The sequence below is a fragment of the Taudactylus pleione genome, unplaced genomic scaffold, assembly GCF_031769625.1.
Source record: "Taudactylus pleione unplaced genomic scaffold, aTauple2 ptg000322l, whole genome shotgun sequence".
Lineage (NCBI taxonomy): Eukaryota > Metazoa > Chordata > Amphibia > Anura > Myobatrachidae > Taudactylus > Taudactylus pleione.
Genome location: NW_028284723.1, coordinates 1,408,389 through 1,434,552, shown reverse-complemented (window position 1 = coordinate 1,434,552; position 26,164 = coordinate 1,408,389). Strand labels below are relative to the sequence as shown.

Sequence of the window (26,164 nt, the reverse complement as noted above, 5' to 3'; positions counted from 1 at the left end):
TGTGTTGCGTGGATCGGGTAACTCGTTTTTTTGTTTTTAAACTGCCATGGATTACTGCGGAGACCAGTGCTGGATGTAGGTTAGTATGATTTTTTATTTGCAGAGCCATGTCTTTGGGAAATCCTACTGGAGAAGAGGACAGATTCATCTGGTATAGGTAAGTATGTGTGAATGGGTAGGTGTGTGTAATAAAGTTATATTGTCACGGTGTGTGTGTTTTGTCTTTTTTTAACTATTTATTTAACAGTAAAATTACAGGTGCCGCATGTCTGCTGGCACTTGTAGTTCCACAAGTGCAAAATGGCAGGCATGCTGGCACTTGTAGTTCCACTGTAAAGTACAATAGTGCTACATTATTTGGCCCCCATATTAGCCCCATACCCACCACTCCAGGGGTATGGGGATGAGCTCCTGGCTTCAGCGTAAGCCTGTGGTGCTCAGGAAAGGGGGGACCCTTTTTTGGGGGTCCCCGACTCCCCCGAGTTCACCAGCTTGTGCTGACCGACTTGGGGTGTAATGCTTTGGACCTGGAGCCCCGGTGATTGGGTCTCCGGGCTGTGGCATTACACCCCGGTCGGTTGGGTCTGGTGCTGGTCTTAAATATAGGGGGTACCCCACGTCTATTTTGCCCCCTATATTTAAAACCAGCACTAGTCCCTGCAGCCTGGTGTTGGTTTCTAAATTACGGTGGAACCCTACACATTTTGTTCACCGTATTTTTAGAAAGCACCACTGTCTGGCAAGCCTGGGGCTGGTTTGGCTTTCGGGGGGGTACCTTATGTCATTTTTTTAGTAAAATATTTGAAAAAATTTTTTACAGGTTCAAAAAAACGGGAATTTTAGGGAAATATTCTAGGGACCCCCGTTAAGATGTGTAGACATAGGGGATCACTATGGGTACCCCCAATTTTAACTACTGAAGGAAGTTGTGGTTTCTAATAGCCACGGCAGGTGCATAAATGCAGTTTTTAATAAGGTCATGCAGAAGAGCATTTAGAATTATTTTTAGAGCAAAACAACTATGCTCATCAAATTAGGGGTATTTGAAAATGGAGTTGAGTATATTATCAAATTGCTAAAACAACATTAAAAAAATTGAGTAAAAAAACGTAGGAACCCCCCCACAGTCAATTTTGCTATTTTTGAACTTTGTCCCCCCAATTTTTTTAGTGTTGTACCCAAATTCAAATTTAATTTTTGGGGTGCCCTTAAGTTTTTTGAAAAACAATTATGACACAGATTACCTTTGGGGGACTGTCTGAAAGCTGCATGGGGGTTCCCGCAACATTGCACCCTAAAACCCCAATTCTGCACTTTTACTGCCTGCCAGTCATAGGCGATACTTTACATTGCATAGACTTTCCGCCTAGGCGGAAAGTCTTTCAAATTGAATACGGGGTAAAACTAAAACAGGCGATAATGACGTCATCGGCGGTAAATTACCGTGAATCCGGACTTAACGCCTCAAATTGAATACAGCCCATAGTAGGGAGCAGCAGCAGTAGAGACAGAGGATGGATAATCAGCTATATATACACATTTGGAAGGAGATATAGTAGGGAGCAGCAGCAGCAAAGACAGAGGATGGATAAACAGCTATTTATATACATTTGGGAGTAGATATAGTAGGGAGCAGTAGCAGGGATATACGACTGGCATGCACCTATTTAAACACATGTTAGAAGACATATAGATAGAAGTATGCAGTAGTAGCAGATTTAGGAGATTTGTGACAGTGTTATTAAAATTTTAATACCTTAAAGTACTCCGGCTTGAGGACGTAAAAGATGGCTTTGCAGGTCTCCGGAATAATAAGACCCAAAGCCTGCGGTGAGATGAGTGTGCCAGATTTCAGGTCGGCCAAAGATCTCCCTGTAGCCAGGAAACGCAGTGTCGCAATGAGCCTCTCCTCTGCAGGAATGGCTCTACGCAACCTGGTGTCCTGCCTTTGTATGTACGGAGTCAACAAGGCCAGCAATTCTTGAAATGTAGAATCATCCATTCGCCAAGAAGTTCCGGAAGTCATCCGGGTTGTTCTCGCGAATCTGCATGAGCAGCGGCATATGAGAGAATGAATCCCTCTGCTGCAACCACTCCTTCATCCAGCATGAACGAAGCCTTCTCCTCTTCTCAATCCTCTCCCGGTCACTTATCACCACCACTCCAGCATAAGCAACCATCAATCGATAACGGTACGTATCCATCACGACAGATAGTACAGACAGTTTGTTTAAAGCCAAAGCAATAACAAACCACAGCAAATAGCTAAGCAACAGCGTTCAGCAAGGAATACACCAAACCAAACTAGCCACAGAGCATAAATGCAGTTATTTAAAATGGCCGACACAACGTTATCACCTCATGTAAGCCCTGCCCACATTTTTTTACATTCAAAATAATAAAGCCTCATAAATACAAGCACTCTGCTATTAAAGACACAATAATATCAACTGATATCATTTAAATGGATTAATTTGAAGGATTCGAATAAAGACCCTTCATGTCGGATTTCATTATAAAGACTTTCCTCCAGAGATCCCACTTTTGGATATAGAAAATACATATATATATGTTTTGGAGATTTTTTACATTATATACTTATAAGTGTATTGATGGAAATATTAATCATTAGATCTTATGCATTTATCTCTTTTTTAATTTTTAGAAAATAGTAATATATGATATGCTACCATCTTGTCTCTTACTGACAATTATTTATTAGTACTTCTCTCATAAATTTTGTGCATTTGATAATACCTGTGAATAATCTAAAACAACATATTAGAAGTACACGGGAATATTGACTAATCTGTACCCATGAACATATTAACAAAATTATTTTTTATTGTATTATGTAGGTACCAATAGATGTTATATGTACAAAATACAGCGAGACGTCCCCTGTGGAAATCACATTTTTAAAGTCATAATGTCGATATAAAATGGAGTACCAAGATGTCCGCTGTCTGAAATCAAATAAGGTGCAGCAACATGGGCGATAGTAATATAACAACATTCACACGCATGGGCGGAAGTGACACGAGAGGCCAAACACAGCCGGGCGGAAATGACACAGCGGACAACAGAGGATGATCCAGCATAGAAGAGCGGTGAAACACGAGTGAATGGGCGGAAGTGACGCAAGAGGCTGCATCAAACAGGGCGGAAGTGACGAAGCGGACACCATGTGACGATCATGTTTACTCCGCAAAAAACATTAAAAAACATGTTTCAATATCTAAAAACACATACTGTGAAAGCGATCTACTTATACAAATGAACTTCACCTTGGCTATGTATCAGCCACGATGTTTGAATAACTTTTTTAGTACAAAAACGGAAGTGGTCATAATTCTAAGCACCTCCCATCATCCTTATTGAAGGGGTATATATATCAGGTCCCAGACAGGAGAGGTACATCCCTTGAAGAAGTCCACCATACGGATGAAACGCGTTGGAGACTGCTGGTTCCAGCCTTACATGAACTTACCTAATTGCGATCCAGATAAGCCCTCTATTCCTTATCCCTACCTTTTTAATTTTTATATGCATTTCTCTATTTTTTAGTTTTAATTATTATTGTACTGCCCTATATATTAGGGTCAGCTGTTATTTGTAATAAATTACCCTTTTTTATAATCATATTTATATTTGTCATTTATATAATACTATATGCACTTTATAACATTTTGATATCACATTTATTTGTGTTTATTTGCACATATCTTAGTCTTGCATATTTGCACATTATTTATTGATTCATCTAGCACTTTATCAAAGTATTTATTAGCACATTGGTCGCTCTTTTATCAGTTTCACTTTCTCCACACCATAATATTTATTAATCTGAACGATATCGCTGATCGTTGATCGTTTGAAAATCGTTTGTAAAATCGTTTGAAAATCGTTTGCATAAAGTTGTTGAACGATCAAGGATTGATCATCAAAATCGTTCAGCGATATCGTTCAGGCTGCAAATCGCCCAGTGTGTACCCACCATAAGTCTATAAAAGCAACTGAGCTTGAGGCAGTTCTGCAAGCTTGTGATCCTCGCTCCATGGTCATTACCTCAGTTTCCCTCACAAACACTGCATATGGATGTACCTTTTCCATTACAGAAACAGTAATATCCAGCAAAGCTACATACTGTATTACTGTATGTCAAATTACACTTGAATAAAGGTTCACTGTAACTTCTTTGGCTTTGCATTAAATACAACAATGCATACATATATTATTATATTTACAAATATAGGCAGCAATATTCTTAGAAACAGCCCCTTTAGCAATATAAATAATTCCCCAATACCCCAGACGTGCCCGCTATATAAATGTCATTTAATTCTAACCAAGGGTTACAAGTTGTTTAAAAAAAAGAATCAGTGACATCTACAAATGTAAAGTTTTGGCAGCTGAAAAATAACTGGTAGGTTGGTGCCTCTGCATAGCTGTCTCTATGTACCAGGGTCTTCCAGTGAGGTGAAAAGAGTCACAACAGGAGGCAAAACTAGTATTATTATATATTATTAATAGTATTAATAGTATTATATAATGAAAACAGTTCTGGCTCATGAAAGTATATTTACACAGTGGAACAAGGAAATAGGACATAATTTATATACTGTAAACAGAGTCATCAGCTTGGAAAGATAAAGCTTGAAGAGCTTTGGTGCTTGAAGAGCTCCGCTCCCAAAATAACAGACCCTACTGTACAGTTCAGATACTATTATGGTGACTAACATAAAATACAGAAAAGATTGGTAGCAATACAATACACAATACATACAGCATTTTATTGATAATATAAGACACAGGGTCTGGTTCAAAGGTAGATGCTAATCTAATCTTTATACACAGCGGTACTGATAAGTTATGCTAATGCTGCAGCCGCTGTCATTTGTACAGAGACGCCCATCGACTGCATTTCTAATCCGCCACTTGTATGCAAAGATGAACCATCGGTCGCACTACTGAACTTCTGAGCAACCCTATGGCTATGTCAGTTGGAAGTAAGCCACCGAGGCCAGTGAAGCTGCATACAAAGACACACACACTGGCTGCGACACAACCACAAAACGCATGCAACACACCAGAGTTTGACTAGACATCCCCCGTTACCTTCCAAAACGTACAGTGATTGCAAATTACTCTGTGTCCAAATACTCACTACAATCGCCATCACTAAACCATCGTGACACATGCTAAGTGCGACTCAGACACATGCACAGTACAAAAAACATCGGCCAACTGCGCAAACATCTGCATTATGTCTACCTATGAATCCGGCCCACAGAAAGCAACAACTATACAATGCAGAGTGCAATTAGTCATTACTTTAAGATCCCATTCAAGAGAGCATTATACTATGAAAACAATGTTCTGGTGACCCGCCCCCCCCACCCCAAACCTCCCCCCCCCAAAATAAATAAAGATTCTAAAGCTCCGGTGATTAGCTCTGGTGATTAGCTCTGGTGATTAGCAACACAAAGCAAATTCTAAATTCCTGATAAACTAATTAATCTATAGTGCTATTAGTTGTCACAGCTATTCACCAATCAGGGAGCTGGCGGCAGTATCTGCACTGGTTGCCAAAATAAATTGCTGGCATTTCCTCTAGCAATAAGCTGAAGAGCCATGCCATGGCTTGGAACTGCCCCCTGAGAATCAAACTGCACCTAATTTTATGGGTCTGCAAATAATGCAGATAAAGGGATTGATTCCGAGATGTCCGCAGTGTTTGAGACAGGTCAGACTTGACTTAGAAGTTGTGTGGTTGCCCGATCTGCGCAGATTTTCCCGATGTTTAGACTGATGCATGTCGTCAGATGGATATGTAAAGGCAGCAGTGGGCGTCCCTATGCTCGGTTAAGCTTTGGCATATTTTCGCTATTGCGATCCGTGAGATATCATTTGCTCAATCTCTGTATCAGGCCCAATGTTCTTAGTGAAAATACTCAAACATCACTTCATTCAAACTAGGGATGTGCAGGCTCGGATTAGTTCGGATTTTCCCGCCAAATTCAGATTTTTTTTCCGCCAAAAATCGGGTCTCAGAAAGAGGCAAAACGTCATCTTTTATGGACAAACATCATCTTTCTTGGACTTTTGTCCAGGAATGATGATGTTAGTCCATGAAAGATGACTTTTTGCCTCTTTCTGAGACCCAATTTTTTGGTGGGAAAATCCAAATGAATCCGAGCCTGCACATCCCTAACTCAAACACAAATTTGCTAACACCGTGGAAAATGTTCATTCTTTAAAGTTTTTCTTTGTTAAAATACTGTGCTCATTGTACCTATATTCCCGTCTCAAGTTTATCATGAATGTGAGGGGAAACTAAAATGTCTTTCACATGTGATATTTTGTGTGTTTCATATAATCTCAGTTCACAAAACCTGTTTATGTAAAAGTACATGCACACACATGATATTTAGTCAACAAGGTGCACTCCCGGATTGCTGGACTTTCTCACTGAACAGTGTAATCTTGATTTACAAATCCACACACTTACCCATTAAGTAGAAACAGGACTGCACGAAACAGTATTGGTGCTTCAGGTTTATTACATTTGGGCTTGGATGACTTTAAAAGTCTTTCTTCACTTTAATGTTTGCCACTGAAACTCTGAATACACTTTTCTCAGAGTTACCAAGGTGTCCTAATGCTTATTTTATCATTAATCTGGTATTTAATTAACAAAGACCATGAGTTTAGAATTGTAAGTAATGTTGTAAATTTTATCTTGTCAGTGGAAGTTAAACAACTTAATCCATCAACTTCAACTTTCTTTATCAATGTTCTGCTTCACAGCACCAGTATATAATAAAACCCCAAACAAGCGTTGATCTGTCCTGTATTTTTCCTTCAATATGTTTAATCTAGTAACCAATCAGGTTCTGACAGCATTGTTAGTGAGTAACTGCAATACCATGTACATTTCAGATAAAATATATGTATTAAGTATTTTCCGTGCTTCTTTCCCCATCTGAGCAAAGATGCCAGTCATCAATACAGTAAATGTAATAAGTTAGTAAACATAATTTGTGCATTCATAAATTTGACACTAATCTATCACCTCATCTTTTGTTTTCTAGATATTTTGATTGTTGATCTTTTTAATCACAAAATTATGTAATTAATTTATTATTGGTTATAAATTGCACAGAACTGTGGAAAAATATGGTACTGTAGCATCTGGAGGAAACACAAAAATGGGAAAGGCAGACAGAATCAACACAGAAGGCCCCGGCATTGTGGGTCAGTAATACGAACCACTGTGCCACTGTGTTCCCATATGTATTAGTAGAATAATATGATTATCATTATTTAATTAATTCAGTATTAGTCACTTTTCCTACAACATTGCACCTCTAGAACTCATCAGCTTGTAATTTGTAGGCTAACTCCTTCATATCACTTGTTCTTGTATGTTATTCTACTGTACACTCTATCTTATACAGTATATGTAATTTAACCAAAGAACTAAGCACTTAACTATACATGAGGGCTGGGTCACAGCAGTTAAGTGACAGGCGAGGAGGAACCATTGGCAGTAGGGGGTTGCACAACACAGCCTAAAGCCGTGTATCCACTTGCCAATGTACAATAAATGAGCGATTGAACGATAACGACATCATTATTGTTCAATCGCTCATTAATCGTGCATAAATCGGGTGGTATAATGTTGCAAACGACCAGCGATGCCCGCTCCTGCTGGTTGTTTCCGACATCAATCATCGCCTGAACATGCTGGTCAATCTGCCGATAATGACAGATTGGCATTGTTCGGGGATGAGGGAGGGTGCCTGCACTGAACGACATATCGGCACAATGTTGTAATCGTACTGTCGATCCAAGATCTGCAAGTGGATACGCACCTTTGGGTGCCAAAAATCAAATTTACCAGCATGACTGAGACGTGGGGCCTAAAGAGGATACATTGCAGGAGCATAGTGGGAGAGGAGGTAGGAGTGACCATTGCTTGGAGCTAGCAACATAATTGAGGAGCTGGAAAAGCTTGAAATGCAGTGCAGCCACAGCTATTGAGCTTGCCAGAGGACAAGCATACCCCTTTGAGCATTTCAATAGGAGAAGCTTTTGCATGGAGAACAACAAAGGATGCTTACTGCATGTAGAGACTATTGGAGATTAGAAGGGTCACACTTCATTTATACGGAGCTGCAAGCCTCACGGAGCAATTTGCATACTTAATGAAAGCGGTCAACCTTACAGTTATCCAAAGTGCTGTTAGTCTATTATAAAGGGCTGTCAGACTACTACCATAGGGGAGGGGAAACAGTCGGGAAGCCGATGGATGGAATGCCGACCGCCGGCTTCCCGACTGTACAATCCCGGCAAGGGTTAAATGGCAGGCATCGAAATCCCGACGCCTGTCATTTTCCCTACGCCGCGAGCCCGACACCCGGCTTACCGATCGAAGGTAAGCCGGGTGACTGGCACAGACAGCCACAGGGGGGGAGGGTTAGGATTAGGGTTCCCGGGGGGGACATAGGGTTAGGCACCCCCTCCGGGAGGTTAGGTTTAGGCTAGAGGAAGGGGGGGTTAGGGTTAGGCACCCCCCAGGCATTTGGCAGCACGGCCCTCACTAACAACGTCCCCCGTCAGCCCTGCATGTAGGGCCGAAGGAGGATGTCGCTGACACCCGCAAGAGCGTGCATTGTCAGTGACATTGTGGGTACACACTAGACAATGTGCCAGATATGGCGGTCCGATCCGCAGGATCGAATGATGTATCGTCTAGTGTGTACCCATCCTAAGATGCCAGGGGTCCTGCACAATCTGTCAGAGGAATGGCAGGAACCCAAGTCAGGCCTGGAAGAACAGAGGGAGCCCATGTCCAATACAGAAATATACAGGGAGCCCTGGCCCAACTTGATATATATATCAAGCCACTATTTCCTTAAATCATGATGAAGCTGCACATTCTGCATGATTTCACGTATTGGGGCTATTTAATAATAATATCACAGATATTTCCTGCATTCTCCATTATTTTTTCTTCCATACCAGGCTCCTATTACTATTAGCGCAGAGGCTAATATTTGTTTAGTGCTATTTATTATCAAGTATCTGCTGCTGCCAATCGCTGATAATACTATTACATAATTCGTTTATAGATTTTAATTAGCACCTGAATTGCTAAAGCTTTTTCATGCTGTGGTTTTCTCCCTAAAATGCTCAAAGCAAAATTCACTCAATCTAACACTGTAAACTGGTAACACAAGGCATTCTTAGTACTGTACATTATATTTTAAGGACAAGCCCTAAGGAGATTAAATAGCTACATGCCATAGATCACTGAGCTGACAGTAGAACAGGTTGTTTGTTTAGTAATGTGAACATGTACATTTTTTATTTTGAATATAGTTTCCGGGAGATGGTCTACTTAACACTGCCATACATGTATGTCTATTTGGTGTTCAATAGCTTTTGGTGCTCAAGAGATCAAAGAACAGATATGGTGTAATCAGTAGCATCACCAGGGGAGAGCGGACTGCACCGGGAGTCTCCCTCCGAGGGGGTGATGCCAAAATGCTGGCTCCTGCTCAGTGACAGGGAGCTGGGCGCTGCATAGTAACATCACAGTGCAGTGCCCGGCTCCCGGTCACTAAAGACAAGTCGGCAGTGCATGGATTCTCTGGGGACAGCCTGGCATCTCCAGGAGTGCTGGGCACACACTCAGATTAATGAAACAGGGGGGAAAGTTTGTGAGGATACATCCACTCTCAGCGAGGACATGCCCAATTTTTGGTCGCACGCTGAAGACTTACTGGCTGCACTGGATGTCACCCAACCCCAGTGTTGCCACTGAGTGTAATTATAATCATGTAAGTAGCCTAGAGTTCCACTGTAGATGCAATCAGTGATATCAATGCCAGTCAACATCTGCAAAGCAGAGCGGTTCTAGCTTTGCCTGGAAGCCTTAATCAGGCAGTTACTGAAGCCATTCTGCCAAAACTAGCAGAAGGAAAGCCAGCCTACGTTCTATGGGCCTGATTCAGCATGGATCGCAATTGCAACCACGTACTCAGAATGGCCGATGGTGTATTCTGCGCATGCATATGCACCGCAGTGCAGGTGTGCAGGATAGCATTGTGATCGCACAGTGATCATGCACGCAGATAAGAAGCCATCGCAGAGTGAATGACGGTACGTCAGCGTTTGGGGTGGTGATGAGGGAGTGGTTGGAGAAACACAGGCGTGCCTGTCCATTTGAATTCCGTTACATGGTCGTGCATAAATTAGCCACTGCGACAGCATACGCAGCTTGAGTACTCACTGCGTGCAACGAGGCTTGCAAATTCTGAGATAGGTCAGACCTGCTGTAATTCTGCATGAGGGGACGATGTTACTCGATGTTACCGATGTATACGCAGGATTGGGAGGTATTACGGATGTGAGAAAGCTATAGTGGGCGTCTCTATGCTGGCTGAGCGGTTGCAAACATTAGCATATTTCCACAGCAGAACTGCGTGCGTAATCGCAGCTGCGATCGCAATAGTGATTCGTAATTAATCAGGCCCTATGTGTGTCTGAAATGGGTTCTCACCTGAAGTGCAAAAATAGAGAGCGATTCTCAGAGATATTACTACAATGATTCATCTCACTACGGGAGGAATTCATAAAAGCTTGAAGAGATATAAATTTGTGAGAGATAAAGTGCCAACCAATCTGCTCCTAACTGTCATTCTACAGGCTGTGTTATCTCTCTCCAAGCTTCCATGTGTAGCCATGTATGCCAGGGGGCATTGCTGATTATTAGAAATAAACAGCTGTTGAAGTCACATAACCGTTTACATATATCAGATACATTTCTAAAGCATGCATGATTAAAAGAAAACTATTTTATAAAATAACCTTGGGCATTGTGAACCAAAATCAGCCTCAGGTGCAAATTAACTAAATTGAAATTGAGGGAAATCCCACAAAAACAATCATTTTCAGGGGTTCTCCACAAAATCTAAGGATCCTCCGATTTAAGATGGAGGGACTAGAGCAGATCTCCGCTATGTGCTGCAGTCTATCCATTTCCAACCGCAAATAAGCCTCTATAGGTTTCTATGGAGGCTGCTATGCCTATAGTAGCCTATGAGCTACTGCAATGCGTCGGCCCCTAATGCCGTATACATTGGTCAAGAACCGATTGTGTACATCAGCTGTGGTGGAACCGAACCAGGAAGCAGATTGATAACATAAGCGATCACTGTTTCCAGCTCTTTGCCGGGTTGGGTTCTTATTGGAACCTGTCTCTCGGGAAAAGCACATTGCTAGATTCTAGTGAAGGATACCCACATTTACACAGGGAGGACATATAAACTCAATGTTCCTGATCAACCTCCTTATTTATATTTATTTATTTATTTCATACATACAAAAGAAGTATGCTGAAATATATATAGACATACAAACAGTGTTCAACAAACTGAATATGTACAAACATGTATTTTTTTATTGTACAAATACATACAGAATATCCTTGTTATGTAGTACATTGAGAAACAGACAAAGCAATATCATGCAGTCAGGCACATGTGGGAATTGGAACAGCCTTTTGTAAAGCAGAGCATTGATTTCTAGGTCATCCAAATATGTGCATAACTTAAATAATGTCATTGACTTGTTCCTGCAATATATACATTTTTAGACATTTTTTTTTTTAAAATGCATCATTTGTCATCTGTCAATATTATAAACCTCAAAGTCATCCCAAGGACATTACATATTTTGAAATTAAACTTATTAAAATACAACTACAAAAGAGTTGAAGCTGCACAGTTGGAATTATTCCATGAAACTGATATTACTACAGTGCAGTATATGCAGAACGAATACTAGGCGTCCATATGATAAATACGGAACACATATTAAAAAAAACCTCATCTTCTATCATCAGACAACATTGAAGTCATAATAAAATGCAGAGTAAGTCGGGCGTATGTTGCTTCTGAATTGCATGCATGGGAAAAATCCATTCTGTATATTCGGCAAAATACAAAGTTGCAAATGCACCCTTGCCCTATATGTACAATTGGTGTGCTACTAGTCATCATCATCATCATCAGTGTGCTCTTGCACCTACCCTACACTAGGTGCACCTCCAAACCGGCACATTTACGCACCCATCTCTGTATAGCTGCCATTTGCATTGATACACTTGCTGAACTTTGCCTACAGATGTGTCCAAATATACCTATCCACATATCACACCAAACAGTCGAATGTAGCATGCCAAAGACTGCCACTAAAAAGACAAAAGACGGAGGTGCGTTATGGGTGAGCTGAGCCATACTTTACACCACGCATCGTTGTGCTTAATCTGCTAATTTGTGCCAATTCCTTTATGACAAAAAATACAAATTCTTAGTGCCTAGGGGCGGAATGTACTAAGCATCGCATCCGCAATGCCATACATTCCACCACTTATCGGGTACATAATTATGCAGGTAAGTTTATGACCCAGAAGTACCACTGTGCATGCGCAGTATTATGTGCACCGGCGGGGGTGCTGGAAGGGATCTGATTGGATCCATTTCAGAGGAAAATGCAGAAAGAAGCCCATAGGCTTCTATTGGGTAACGCCATCCATGCTCCAGGGCTTGGTACATATGGAAATGAGGCCAGAACTCAGAAAACTGCATTTTCACAGTTGTGGCTGCATTTTTGCCCTTATTACATCCTTCCCTTGGATATTACAAAATACTATTTATGCAGCTATGATGCTAAATTTAGGGAAAAGCACGAAAGTACAGGTCTCACTACCCAAATCACCCCATGCATTGCAAACAGGATAGGGGTATGAGAACACAGCTATATGTGAAAACACCCAATTACACCCCAGTTATGCCTCTTCAATAAAAAGTGTAGATGTGATTAAAATGCTTACGACTTGCATAGTTGCTCTCCATAAACAGTCATACCTTCAATTATGCGACAGCTCCCAAAGTAAGTGCACCCTGATGTACCCAACATGTGACTGGATAAGCCTGTCTGCATTGCTTGTTACTATGGAGCTGGTACTGAACTGGATTTACACTAGTCTGAGTAACATAAAATACACCAATTGGTTCTGCGCACACCCAGAACACAGAATCTAATCTCAGCCTACATTTTCCCTGCCACAACCTTGCAGTCACCTAAAATATTTTTAATATTATTTTATTGAACAATTTAAAACATTGTCATGAAAATTGGTATTTCAACTTTAGTTCTTCTTTAAATTGCCACCTACCTTCACATGCAAATGCTCATCCAGAAGAATATTCCCAGGTTTTAGATCTAGATGGAGAAGTGGAGGTTTCATAATATGGAGAAAGTTCATTCCCAGAGCTATTTCGTGAATGAAACGGAACTTTATCTGCCAGCTTAGGTTGTGGGTGGGGATCAACTTCTCTAGGGAACCATTTTCCATGAATTCCATTACAATCCCGAGAGGACTAATGCAAATTCCATAGATTTGTACAATGTATCTGAATTTTATCTTTTCCATCTTCGATGCTTCCTCCATCAGACTGTTGTATGTTGAGCTATATGAAGAAAAACATTAAATATTTGAAAATCCATCTTTTTATTAGATCCTACCCTGCTTAGACCTATCCTACCCTCACTAATGCATGCTTACAAGTGCCCCAATCTCCAATCTGAACCACGCGCATTCCTCTTGTATCAGCTGTGATACATTGGAATGTAAGTTCTCTCATTAGCAGGGCTCTAATAATCATTTTTCTCCATACATGCATTTATTATGTCTACCTAGAATATTATGGTTTTAATTATTATTATTATTATTATTATTATTATTAATAATAGTAATAATAATAATAATAATAATAATAATAATAATAATAACTATTTTGATGGGCTGTATCATTGTTTGAGCCAATTGAGCTTTTAACTGTTTAAAACAAAAACACATCTAGAGATTAACAAAACCAAGTTATTTCTTATCTAGATAAATTACAGTTTCAATTACTGTAATTTCATTTTATACAAAATATCTGAAAATCATATTGCAATGATACCTTTTAGTTTCCTCATTCAGAGGCAGAATGGGGCATTGCTGGACACATTGGCACCCCGCTGTAAGGATAAACGAGAAAGCCTCTTCTGGAGCATCTGCATCTAATGCCTACGCCCACTGCACAGCAGCAGCTCTGGAGAGGACTGCATTCAGTTCTTTTCAGAGCGGAGCAGTGTGAAAGGGGGCTTCAGGAAGTGCAGCTGGTGCTCCTGGAGCTGTGGGGACCCTAGAGGAGGGGGACAGTTGATAAACCCAAACATCCTATAACAATTCATGTAAGAGTCTTCCCTTATTTTTGACCTGAAAGGAAATTTGGGTGGATATCACATGGTTATCTTGGTGTTTAATTCAAAATTCTAAAAATCCTAGCTGCACTGCCCAGGTATTAAAGATAGGCATGCGCATAGGGTGTGCAGGATATATGTCTGCACACCCCTTAGGCAGCCCCAACCCGAATTATCACTGACTGTACTGAGTTCAGCAGACACTGATCTTGGCTGTGTACCTGGGGGTGAAGAAGAATAGGCAGTGATGTCAGCGAGCTACAGTATATGGGGGCTTCCCTGTGTACCCTGTTGATATTAAAGTTTACAGAACAATTGAGAAGCTAGCATGACTTATTTATCCTATAATTCATGCACAGCATCTGGTTATCTTAATTCACTCTGTTTTAGGATGATTACCAGGGTTATAGATAAAACTGTCATAATGCTATGTACTGTATATTCTATTGCTATTAAAGGCCAAATTAAATTTCACACTTTGGGATTTATGTATCAAGCAGTAAAAATTGTGGAGGAGTGGACCAGTGGAGAAGTTGCCCATAACAACCAATCAGCTATGAAGTAGCATTTATCAAGTACAGTCTATAAAATAATAGGTAAGAGCTAATTGGTAGTTATGGGCAACTTCTCCACTGGTCCACCTCTCCAGGCTTTTCTCTGCTTGATACATAAACCCCTAAGAATCCTGTTGTGCCTTCCTCTTGGTCAACACAATTTAAGTCCCTGAGATGTTAAATTTGAAGTAGCTTGTCACTTAATGGCTGAACATTACTATCCTACTCCTCACCATCCCCGGAACCCAAGTGGCTGTTTAATGCAATAATTTTTCACAGGGCACCTTAATTTCTGTAATAGAGACCTGGCAAACCATTTACATTTGCCACTATGAAATGGTCATACCTTTGTTTCACTGGGATTACCAATCAGAAGCTGTAATCTCTGACTGATCCTCAGTGCAGTGTCCACAGCTTCAGGCAGTGCTACTAATAAAACTAAGGAGCCATTGTAAAATGCTGTTATGGGTTCCAGGGAGGGAAAGGGTTATTTAATATTAAGTGATATTGCATCATTAATGGACCTGCATTTCTTCTATTTTACTATGTATTTTGATATATTCATTCTACAGATGAGCGGTTGGGTTTTACTGAATACCAAACACACCCCAACTCTATGGTTCAGAGTTGAACGGAGCCCCGGCTTGGATCACTTTGGGGTACCTAGTAGAACCAAGTCCCGATTTGGGTCTTCTTGCCAAGTTTGGAACTCGATCTAAAAACTAGATCTCGCGTATTTTGGATTGCATTTAAGTCTCTCCCTCATAATTTCAGGTGCTGCGAGGTGGTCAAAGTAGACTGGAAATTGGCAGAAATTAATGTTAGTCATGTTAACAATACTACAGTATAGAAACAAAAACAGGTCCAAGTTACATGATTTTAGATGTTTTTCTTAATTTTTAAAGAAAACCGAACCCAAATAGTTGTGGGTGTTTTTGCCAAATCCAAAACACAGGGGTCCACGCACATCTCTAATTTATTCCCAATATGTTAACTCACATACTACATCCTTCAGTCTCTCAATTAGGACATTTAGTTTCGCATTCAGGTTGTCACAAAAATTACCATGATGCCACTATGAATTTTATGAATACATTTTTGAAAAATGAATGCAAAGAATACAGGTGGTATTACCAATAGCAACAAATCAGTTGTTTGTTCTGTTTATCTACACTGCACCATAAAAAATCAGAGCATCTTATATTTACCAGTTTTCTTCATTTCCTTCTCCCTTCAAGCACATTTACAGTAAGTGCTTCTGTGCAGGTGATCTCCATACAAATGTTTTGATTAAAATAATTGCTTATTTAATTATAATTTAATTATATAGTTAATTAATCATGGAGTATGAATTCCTACCCACTTTTGTCTATGAAGTCACTCATGAAATAATATAATGTGAATAATGTTTTAATAATCACCACTTCATTCCAAATTCATATTCCAAAGTCTCTTCTTTTATTTGTAACAGCCACAATTAAGCTAACCCATTGGATTCATACAAGACCCTAATTAACTTGAGAAGTTTTTCACTATAAGAGTCATGCAGGCATTGTTAAACAACTTTATTAATACTACTAATTAACTAATACAAGTCCATTAATATACTATAATGTTACTGATCAAATCATTCAAACACAAAATTAGCAAAAATGTTAACTGATTACTGAATAGATAAAACAGCATTTCCTTATCTGATATCCTATCCATCTAGATTTCTTCTTCACTATATTTTATATGTGCTATTACTATTCTGAAATGCTTTTTTTTCCAAATGCGCCTATTTATAAAGGTATTTTTTGTTGTTATACACTTTACAAGTGATGTCTTTTAATACTTAAATTGTATTTAAAATTCATTTTTTTTAGGGCATTAATTATATTATACATTTTAATGGCAGCTATTATGATATGAATTTGGGTGAAAAAAACTTTAAGGAAAACTTCATGTTGCAATTAAAATAAATAAGTAAAATAGTTTGTAATATTACTTTTGTAGAATTAATTAACTTAAGAGTCATTTGTAGTATAATTTAGTATTGCAATTAGAATTACAATATTACAATAATTTGAACCATATTAGGGGGGGTCTACTCATTGTCACTTAATTTCTACAAAAGCGGTTAAAATTAACATTATCACCTGCTTTTGTAGATATTAAGTTTTGGGGCCATTCATTAAAAAGATAATGCGTGAGTTATTACAGATATCTCCTGCTTACCTTTCATTTCCGATGAGCCACGCTGTCCCCATACACTAGTACTTGGACAGAAATTCATCAAGATCCGAAAGTACAATATCTTCAGATGGTGTTTGCTCCCGCACTCGGTGCTCAGCCTGCTCCCAGGTTGTGAAGAGGGATCCTTTCGGATCCCTGCGCCCCTGTCCACCTCCTTCCGCCAGACACCGGGGCTTCGTGTACCTGCATGAACTCTGGTTGACTTGGCAGTGCTAAGTTTCACTGCTCCGAAAAGAGCAGTAAAGCTGCTGAGGGGAGACAGCTGATTTTCGGATCAGCTGTCTCCACGGCGGAGCAATGATTAATTGCTCTGGCGCTCGCCACGGTTTAGTATTAGCTATTTTTGAAATAAAGAAGGCACACTTATAAGACAGACAATTTAGTGTCATAATTAAAATAAAGCATATTAAAATAATTTGAATGGCATGTACTATGATATTTATTAAAGTGACAAAGAGGACTCTATAGGGCACAATCAAGCTGCAATAAGGTTTAAACATATTATAAACAAAAGAAGAAATTAAGGGGTAAATTTATCAACATTTGTGTTGGTCCCGATTTGCATTTTCAGGTGATATCACTTTTTTGCAAATCGGGAATTTACTATCAATAAAGTCGGGTGATTTCTTAATTTATTCAGGTTGAAATCGGGTGGTTTAATGCTGCAAATTCGTCCATTTTGAACAATAGAAATGATATCACCATTGTCTCAATTCGGAAGTACTTTTCACTTTTTTCATACAAATCGGGAATTTATCATTTTTCATTTTGTTAAAGTCGCTCGTTTTATACTCAAATCTGGGACTCAATAGAAGTTTTCTATGCACCACCTCCTGAGCTGCGAGTTGTCATTCAACATACACAAATCAGTGTGATTTGTGTATGTTTCTGAATGGAACGTGTGTTGTAAGGGTTAATTAAAAAAAAATATATAACGTGAGGTCCCCCCCAAAAGGCTAACCAGCCCCAGCTTGCCAGTCTGTCCTGGTACCTAAAATTACGGGGAACAAAATGTGTAGGGTTCCACCGTAAATTAGGTACCAGCACCAGGTTGCAGGGCCAGTCCTGGTTTTAATTATAGAGCAAAAAAAATTGCGTGGGGGTCCCCCTATAATTAAAACCAGCACTGGACCCTTTCTAGAAAGGGGCTGATGCCACAGCCAGGGAAGCCCTCTCGCTGATATGTGGTATGCGCCCGTTCACTGATATTTCACTGATACAGTATGTGCAGCCTGCTTGTTCTGGATAGAAATTCGGCCATTTCAATCGGGACTTCAAAACGGACAGGATAGACCAAATACGCCATCAATCAAAATGATTCTGTCAAACCCAGGAGCTTAGTAAATTCACGATTTTTTTAGTGAAAAAAAGGCCGTTTTTGATCGATCCTATCAGAGTAGAAAAACTGGACAAATTGAGACCAAATCGAATCTTAGTAAATTTACCCCTAAGCCACCATACTTCTTTTACAATATATTAAAGTAATCTAGGACATTTCTACAGAGTTTATAGCTGCTGAATCTTATTCAGGTGATTTGATGGCCATGAATTTGAGAAATTTGTAGTAATTTCACCTTTGGTCACATCAATGCGCTCAACTCAAATTAGAATAGAACTAGTTTCATAGTTGGAGAGCCATTTATAGTCACTGCAATAAAAAATGCATTCCCTCTGCTATAACAGTAGGATTGTTTTAGCACACTGACTATAGCATTGTATTAAATCACTTTCACTTAATTTATGGTGACTAATGAATGAGAGGCTTGTGTTTGTTTGTGTGTATTCCCCTAGAGAGACTGACCGTTTTGGTAAGCTGTAGATACAGGGGCATTTCTAGAAAGGAGGGGGCCCGTGTGCAGTCTCCGACATGGGCTCCCTCCTCTCTGTCCGGTGGCCGGCAGCGCACTGAGCTGTGCGCGGCCAGCACCGGAGTTATAGACTCTGGGCACTAGAGTGCACCCAGAGTATATAGAGTATGCACAGGTCACCAGGAAAATGGCAGCAGAAGACATTTTTCAGTCGTTTTTACAGTGCCGGATCCCCGCTGCGAAGTGGGACTCCGGAGAGGTAAGTAACACTATGGGTGCAGGTTGTGTGGGTGCACACCCTGCACCCATTATAGATATGCCCCCGTGTAGATACTAATGGATCTGTGCATTGGGTATTTCGCAGTCCTGCCGTTTCCAACTCAAAAATATTTCCAGGACCAGAACCTTTGTCACACTGGATGATACAAAGACCTGGATCCCCTCTTCTAAAATTGGCTTCCCTTCCCCTTCAGAACCCAATTCAAGCTTCTCACACTCACTTAAATAGCCCTCACCATTCATCTCCCATTTAATGTACATCTCTGCCCTTATCTCCCTTCACACTCCTGCCTGCCCTCTTCACTCTGCAAATGAATGCTGCCTCTCCTGCCAACTGATCACTTCCTCCCGTGACCGCCTCCAAAACTTTGCCCGAGCTGCTCCATACCTCTAGATTTCTCTACCTCTCCCTATCAGACTCTCCATTTCTCTACAAATCTCCAAAATGGGCTCTCAAGGTCCATTTCTTCATCAAAGCCACCCAGCTCTCATCCTAACCCTCTGTCCCATGCTCACTGTCTATCCCATATGTGTCACCCCTGTTTGTCTTCCCCACCCCTTTATACTGTAAGCTCTCACGAGCAGGGCCCTCTTCCCTCATGTGCTTTTTCTTCCCTTACTTATAATATTATCTACTACATACTCCTTACCACAGCACCTAACTCTTGACTTCTGCCACTCTTCTAGTTATTCGAGTGATATGACCTCTGTTGCAGCAATGTTTATATACTACTGTATGTACGCGATGTAGTGAATATGCCGGTGGACGTGATGTCGGGCGTTGCTATACTGACACCGCAATCCCGCCGCCCAGCAATATGCAGTTGCTGCTATCTTCAAGGGGATCAGGATACCGGCGCCGGCATCCTGACAGCCGGAATCCCAAACGAGGAATCTGGTGTAAGTATACGCATTAGCCTGCGGAAGGGGGGGTTAGGTTTAGGGACCCCCGGTGGGAAATTAGGGTTAGGCACCCCCTGGGTAGGGTTAGCATTATGCTGCGGGGAGGGAGGTTAGGGTTAGGCACCACCAAGGGAGAGTTAGGGTTAGGTGGGGGGGGAGGGTTAGGTTACTTACCACCACTTTTGGGATTCTGCAACTCTGGGTTTTCCAGCATCATGGTTTGGACCGGCGGCTAGTCAGCCACCAGTATTTCATACCCAACCCCTATGTACTTATCCTGCAATGTCTTGTACTGTAAGTCACAGTTCTCTTGTTCTGCTCAACTGTCTATGTACTTTGTCAGGTGCTGTGGAACCATTGTAGAGCCATATAAATACAGGATAATAATAATAATAATAATAATAATAATAATAATAATAATAATAATAATAATTGGGTAAAGGATACAATACTGTGTTCATTCTGTATTTTCACACTAGAAATCAAATTCTGTCTGTCCTGTCAGGAGCCTTAGCTTTCATTATACATTGCTCCCCCTATTTATTAACTTCTAATATTTTAAATGTGTCTGTCATGTGTACAAGATGTCAGTTAGGGGATTAAACCACTGACACAGAAAACATATATATTTATTTTCAAGCTGCAACAACACAAGAAATATAGCATAAATGTCATTGTAACATTTTGGTTAGATAAACTTGTGATATGAATCATTTGTGGCTTTTCCTTTTCTTATTGGTCGTTTATGTTATAATTTTTAATATGAACTGAAAAATAAATGCTGAAATCAATGTGTCACTAGATCGCTACAAAGAAATGTATTCATACAAAAAAACAAATAAACACATTACATTTTACTGTGTTTCATTATATCATTTATTTTCATTTCTTCTCTGTACATGGCTGCACAAGCTTAGCTATAGATAGAAATATTCATGCCATGTGTTAATGAGAGTGTGCATGCTGAAAGGGAAAACCTAAGCATCAGTTGCTGAATCTCCCCATTGAAAATGAGACATGTAAAACATCATCATATCAACCCCTAATCGTCGCATTGTTTCATATAATATTACTTTCAGGAGTGCTGTCTGCATTACATGGTCTACTGAAAAATGTATTCATTTCACTGGCCATATCCAATAGCAATTTAATTAGGTACTTAAAAAGTAATTCTAGCATTCTGTAATGATAGCTGAAGTTCAGGCTATTGTGTCTTCTATCATTTCAATCTCAAAGACCTACTATTTGGGATTATTATGTCAAACTCTCGGTTGGTTATTACTGAGCTGCATAATATACGTACAACTGGAGTGCTTATATTTAACCAACTATGGCTGATTCGGATTTGTACGCAAACCTGATGGTTTATGTACAAATCCGATGTTTGGGGAACTACGCATAATACAACTCCCTATTGTCATGAGTGAAGGAAATATAAAAATAACAATTGTTTTCACTATTGTAGAAAACACTGCCTGAGAAAGCGTCCGGGTGCTGTGAAACGCATTGCAATTTTCAAGTGAGAATTTCATTTTTCTTTTATGCTTTATTTCTTTTAAGCATGATTTTTATCTTGTGATACTGTGTTTTTAAATTATTTGAAAATGATTTGTATTTTTAATTATTCACTTTACCATTATTGTCTACAATAGTGATTTTTTTAATTTCATTTATCCATGACAATAGTACGTAGTAATATGATGCCATTCACCTAACTAATAAATCTTTTGTTTATTGATTATATATTTTATGTTGGGTCATCCTTTATTTGCCAATTGCAGCCCAATATTTCATGTTTGGGTAAGAGGTTGTTTGACCAATTATATCTTAAGTGCTAATACTACCTGTAACAGTCCTATATTGCTTTGATCTATAAAGTACCTTACTCAGCGCCGATAAATACTCTCCTGTTTTCAATTATTTATTGAATATACTACTGGCAACCAATTAATGTTCGAGAGGAATAAACAGTAGTGTGGATCTAATGTAAGATGGTCTGAATTCCTTTATTCACCATTTGTATACTGTATATACTGCACTACTACACCAGTGTTACCTAGATTCTCAGAAATTGCATGTTCAAGGGCCCATTAACACTTTAACTCCACAGATCCTGTGATAAATGGAGAAAGGCTGAGCCACCCAGAAAAAAACCCTGGCCAGTGCTAAGTACCCATGCAAACCTACAAACACAGCATCATCCCACTGCAGAAGGGGCTACAATTGCAAACTATACAGTAAAAAAATAATTATGCTATGCAAACCTATTGGAATTTACATAAATTGGAGGCACTGCCACTGCTGTTTTCCATTTGAGAATGGAAAGGGAGAAAGCTGGAGAGTGTTCTTAGTGGCAAACGCAGGATTTCTAGAGGGGGGTTTCCAAAGGATTAATTTTAGAGTGAGTGTGGCCAGTCAATGAAGAGGGCACAATTAGTACTTAACCAGCTTTAATAAGTGTCATACAAAGTGTATTGTGTGTATTAATTCCAGCATATACAGGACCAGTGATCACAGTAAGCCATTAGATGCACCAGTAGGCCATCCTGCCTGAGCTGAACGTATTTATTTTAGATGTGGCCACCGTTCCAGAGCATTGGAGCAAGTCTGGGAGTCTGGGGGAGCAGCAGAAGAACCTAGCACTGCCGTGGACATACTGTATATGTACATATTGGGCTCTATAGCAGTGCATCTAAACCCGGGTTTTTGAAGGGTTAATCCGGGCAGCTCCCTGGTGTAAAAGGGGAGAGAGTTGGCAATCCAACCCAGGTAACTAGCAGGGTTTAACACGGGCGTAGCCCATGAAACCCTGCTGTGAGAACAGCGCACTCCGGGTCACGATGACCTGGAGTGCGCTGCTAGCCGGCCGATTGATCCGGCTTCAGTGGCGCTTGGAGATGACGTCTTCTCCAAGCGACCACTTTCACTCCGCAAAAGCCGGGTCTATGCAGACCCGACTGCGGTGTGAGCGGCGCTGACTCGAGAATATCCCGAGTCGGCGCCGGCAAAATTCAGGGTCTGATCCGGATAGGAACTTTGTTCCAACTCCGGGTCAGACCCAGAATTTAGGTGGAAAAGGGGTATAACAGTGCATGTTTTCCAGATCCTCTAGTTGGTGCACATGTTATTTTTTACTGGCTGATACATGTTAAAAGAGCCACAGGCGGTGCTAATTATTTAATTTGTGATACTGAGAGGAACTTGCAGCACTAGTAACAATCTATTATATTACTATTTCTATTGTGGTCATGGTGTGGGTTGGGGATGGGGTTTCCAAGCAGATGGAAACCCCCCCTGCGTTTGCCTATGGTTCTAGTGCCACCTCAGTAAATTGTCAGTTTATCCTCTGGTGGTGTCACACAGTGGGCTACTCTCTTATCTATCTGTCTGGGTTATGAGTTACCAGCCCATTTATGATGATAACTGACTTCAAATACCATTGGCTTAAGGCCCCCATACATCAGCAATTGATTGCAGCAAATGTGCAATTTGCAATCGATTGTGTATAAAAATCTTTCCCTTTTCAATCAATTGCAGATTGCCACAATCGACTGAAAAAGGGAAAGATTTTTATACACAATCGATAGGACAGGATCATTTCTTATACTGATCGCATTTAGTGACCAAATAAAATAATGGGCAGAACTTGTACAGGGTGACATGTGAGAGACATATATAATCTTGCAATATTTTGCTTTAGATAACACCAGACATTAACAGAAAGCTTTTTTTTAAAATGAATCTTTAAAATGACTGTCAGACTTAAGTGTTTGATCCCTGTCTTTGAATGGGCTGCTCATTTCATACATTTTTAAGCTCCCTAAGTCTCATGAGAGGTTGATACATAATTAAATACATGAACATGTTAAACTAATCAACTGCTTTAATCTACCACTAATCAGCATAATCTATTATCAACGTGCTCAAGAGATTTTCATGTAAATTACATTTTTATAACATAATAGCAACTTCATCTATTCAATGGTCTTTGTGATCTTACATATCACTCCATGCTGGAACAAAATGAAAATCAGAAAAAGTAATTTAGTTTAAAAAAAATAAAAACTTTAAAGTAACAATATTTTGTAATTTCTTGATGTATTACTTTATAAAAAAAATGGTTAAAATTATGCAAGACATCACATTAGTAACAAATTGTATTTGTATAGCATGCAGGGACAGATTGAGTACACCTCCAACACTATCAACCCTAAAGTCTAGAAAAGAAAGTCTAGATAAGAAAGTCTAGATAAGAAAAATTGAATTTTTTTTGTAAGGAAAATAGAAAGACAATTATAATACTTATGGTTATGGCCGATCACCTGGTCAGCTGGCCATCATCATGCAGTCATGATAAGGGGCCCATTTTTATGTGTAGGTATGGGGCTGTCATTCCATCTGTCCCATTGTTGATCTGGCCCTGTTTGCAAGTTCACAATATTTCATCACAGTCAGCCAAACGATTCTATAAACAGGATGACGCAGCTTGGTGTTAGGGCTTGGAGAAAGAAGCACATGTTTGGATGTGAATCAATCACAAGGCTCACATCCAACTGTGTCATCCTCTTCTGCTCAAGGGGGAGATGTATCAAACCTTTGAGAGATATAAAGTGGATGGAGATAAATTCCCAAGTAATCTGCTCATAACTGTCATTTTTTCAAACACAGGGGTAGATTTACTAAGCCTTGGAGAGAGATAAAGTACCAACCAATCAACTCCTGTCACTTACAGGCTGTGTTTGAAAATGACAATGAAGAGCTGATTAGTTTGTACTTTGGGGTCTATTTACCAAGCCTTGGAAGGAGATAAAGCATTAGCTAATCAGCTCCTGTCATGTCACAGGCTGTTTGAAAAATGACAGGAGCTGGTTGGTTGGTACTTTATCTCCATCCACTTTCTCTCTCTCCAAGGTTTGATACATATCCCCCCTAATCATTTAACTGCAAATGTCTGTATCCTCAACCAGCCAATTGCGGGAAAACCTAGGTGGTTCAAACACAATTAATCCTATATCTAAGGGCCTGATTCATAAATGCAAAAGTAGCAGGAGGTGTCTGTATGAAATAGATATGAGGGCAGCGTCCGTAGATGCTGTTTCAAATCGCCATCTCAATGGTTGCTGTCTCAGTCAGGTTGCGTAAGCTGAAGCATACTCAGCATGGCTGGCTCCTGGCCGCTTGTGAGGATAGAAAATCTGTGCCCAACGACGCAGACCCTGGACTCAGCACTCCCATGAAACAGCATGTCAGACCGTTTACACGCCGGTTCATGGGCGTGCATAAATCAGCCATTATGATTTCCTCCGCAGCTGAGAGCTCAGAGTGTGTCAGGAGAGATACAATTTTTGAGACAGGTCAGACTTCACTCATCCAGTCCTCCGCCAACGCGTTTCAACTTAAATAGAGTCTTGAAAAAGACTATTCGAGTTGAAACGCGTTGGCGGAGGACTGCATGAACCGGTGGTTGTAACATCTGGGCGAGTATTGCAGAGTAAGGAGTGGAGATTCCATGTTCTGTTCCCGGAAAGTTATGTGGAACAATCTACTTATGTGAGACTTGATGTGCATGAAATACCGCCCTATCCGGTACGCAGATTGATTTTGCTGGTTATGAATTGATGTTAATTGTGGTTTTAATCTGTTACAGTACCATTAAAAAGCAATATTACACTATTTCCCTGTTTTGTTTTCTCCTCTATATGATCCAAATGTGGAGAACACCGGTTGGAAAATTGCACAACTAGTCATATTCCAGGAAGTTTGGGACTTTGAACCATTGAAAGTAGAAAGAAACAAGTACTTTTCTTATATACTGAATGTCTCTTTGGAACTATTAAGGAACAAGTTGATAAATTTATTCTATTGAACTTCACCTGGTTCCCTAGAAGGGGGCGCATAAATACCTTTATTTTCTTCTTATTGTATATATATTAGGTTGGTGTGACCACCCCATTGGTTTTTTGTGCAGCATCCATTCTTTCAAGCGTGTGATACACAATTTTTGATTGTTCAGGCCCTATATCTGTACATAAATTGTGTTCTGAAGTCGTTGGGCCCTAT

The 26,164-nt window shown here is 40.0% G+C and overlaps 1 protein-coding gene across 1 annotated transcript in view; it reads right to left on the bottom strand.

Annotated features, from left to right (window-relative positions):
• ANKK1 (ankyrin repeat and kinase domain containing 1) overlaps window positions 1-26,164 on the bottom strand; it is a 101,539-nt gene that overhangs the window by 37,949 nt on the left and 37,426 nt on the right. Inside the window, exon 2 of the mRNA XM_088443012.1 lies at window positions 13,250-13,544. Within this exon, the coding sequence (XP_088299138.1) occupies window positions 13,250-13,544 (295 nt within the window). The remainder of the gene's footprint in view (window positions 1-13,249; window positions 13,545-26,164) is intronic.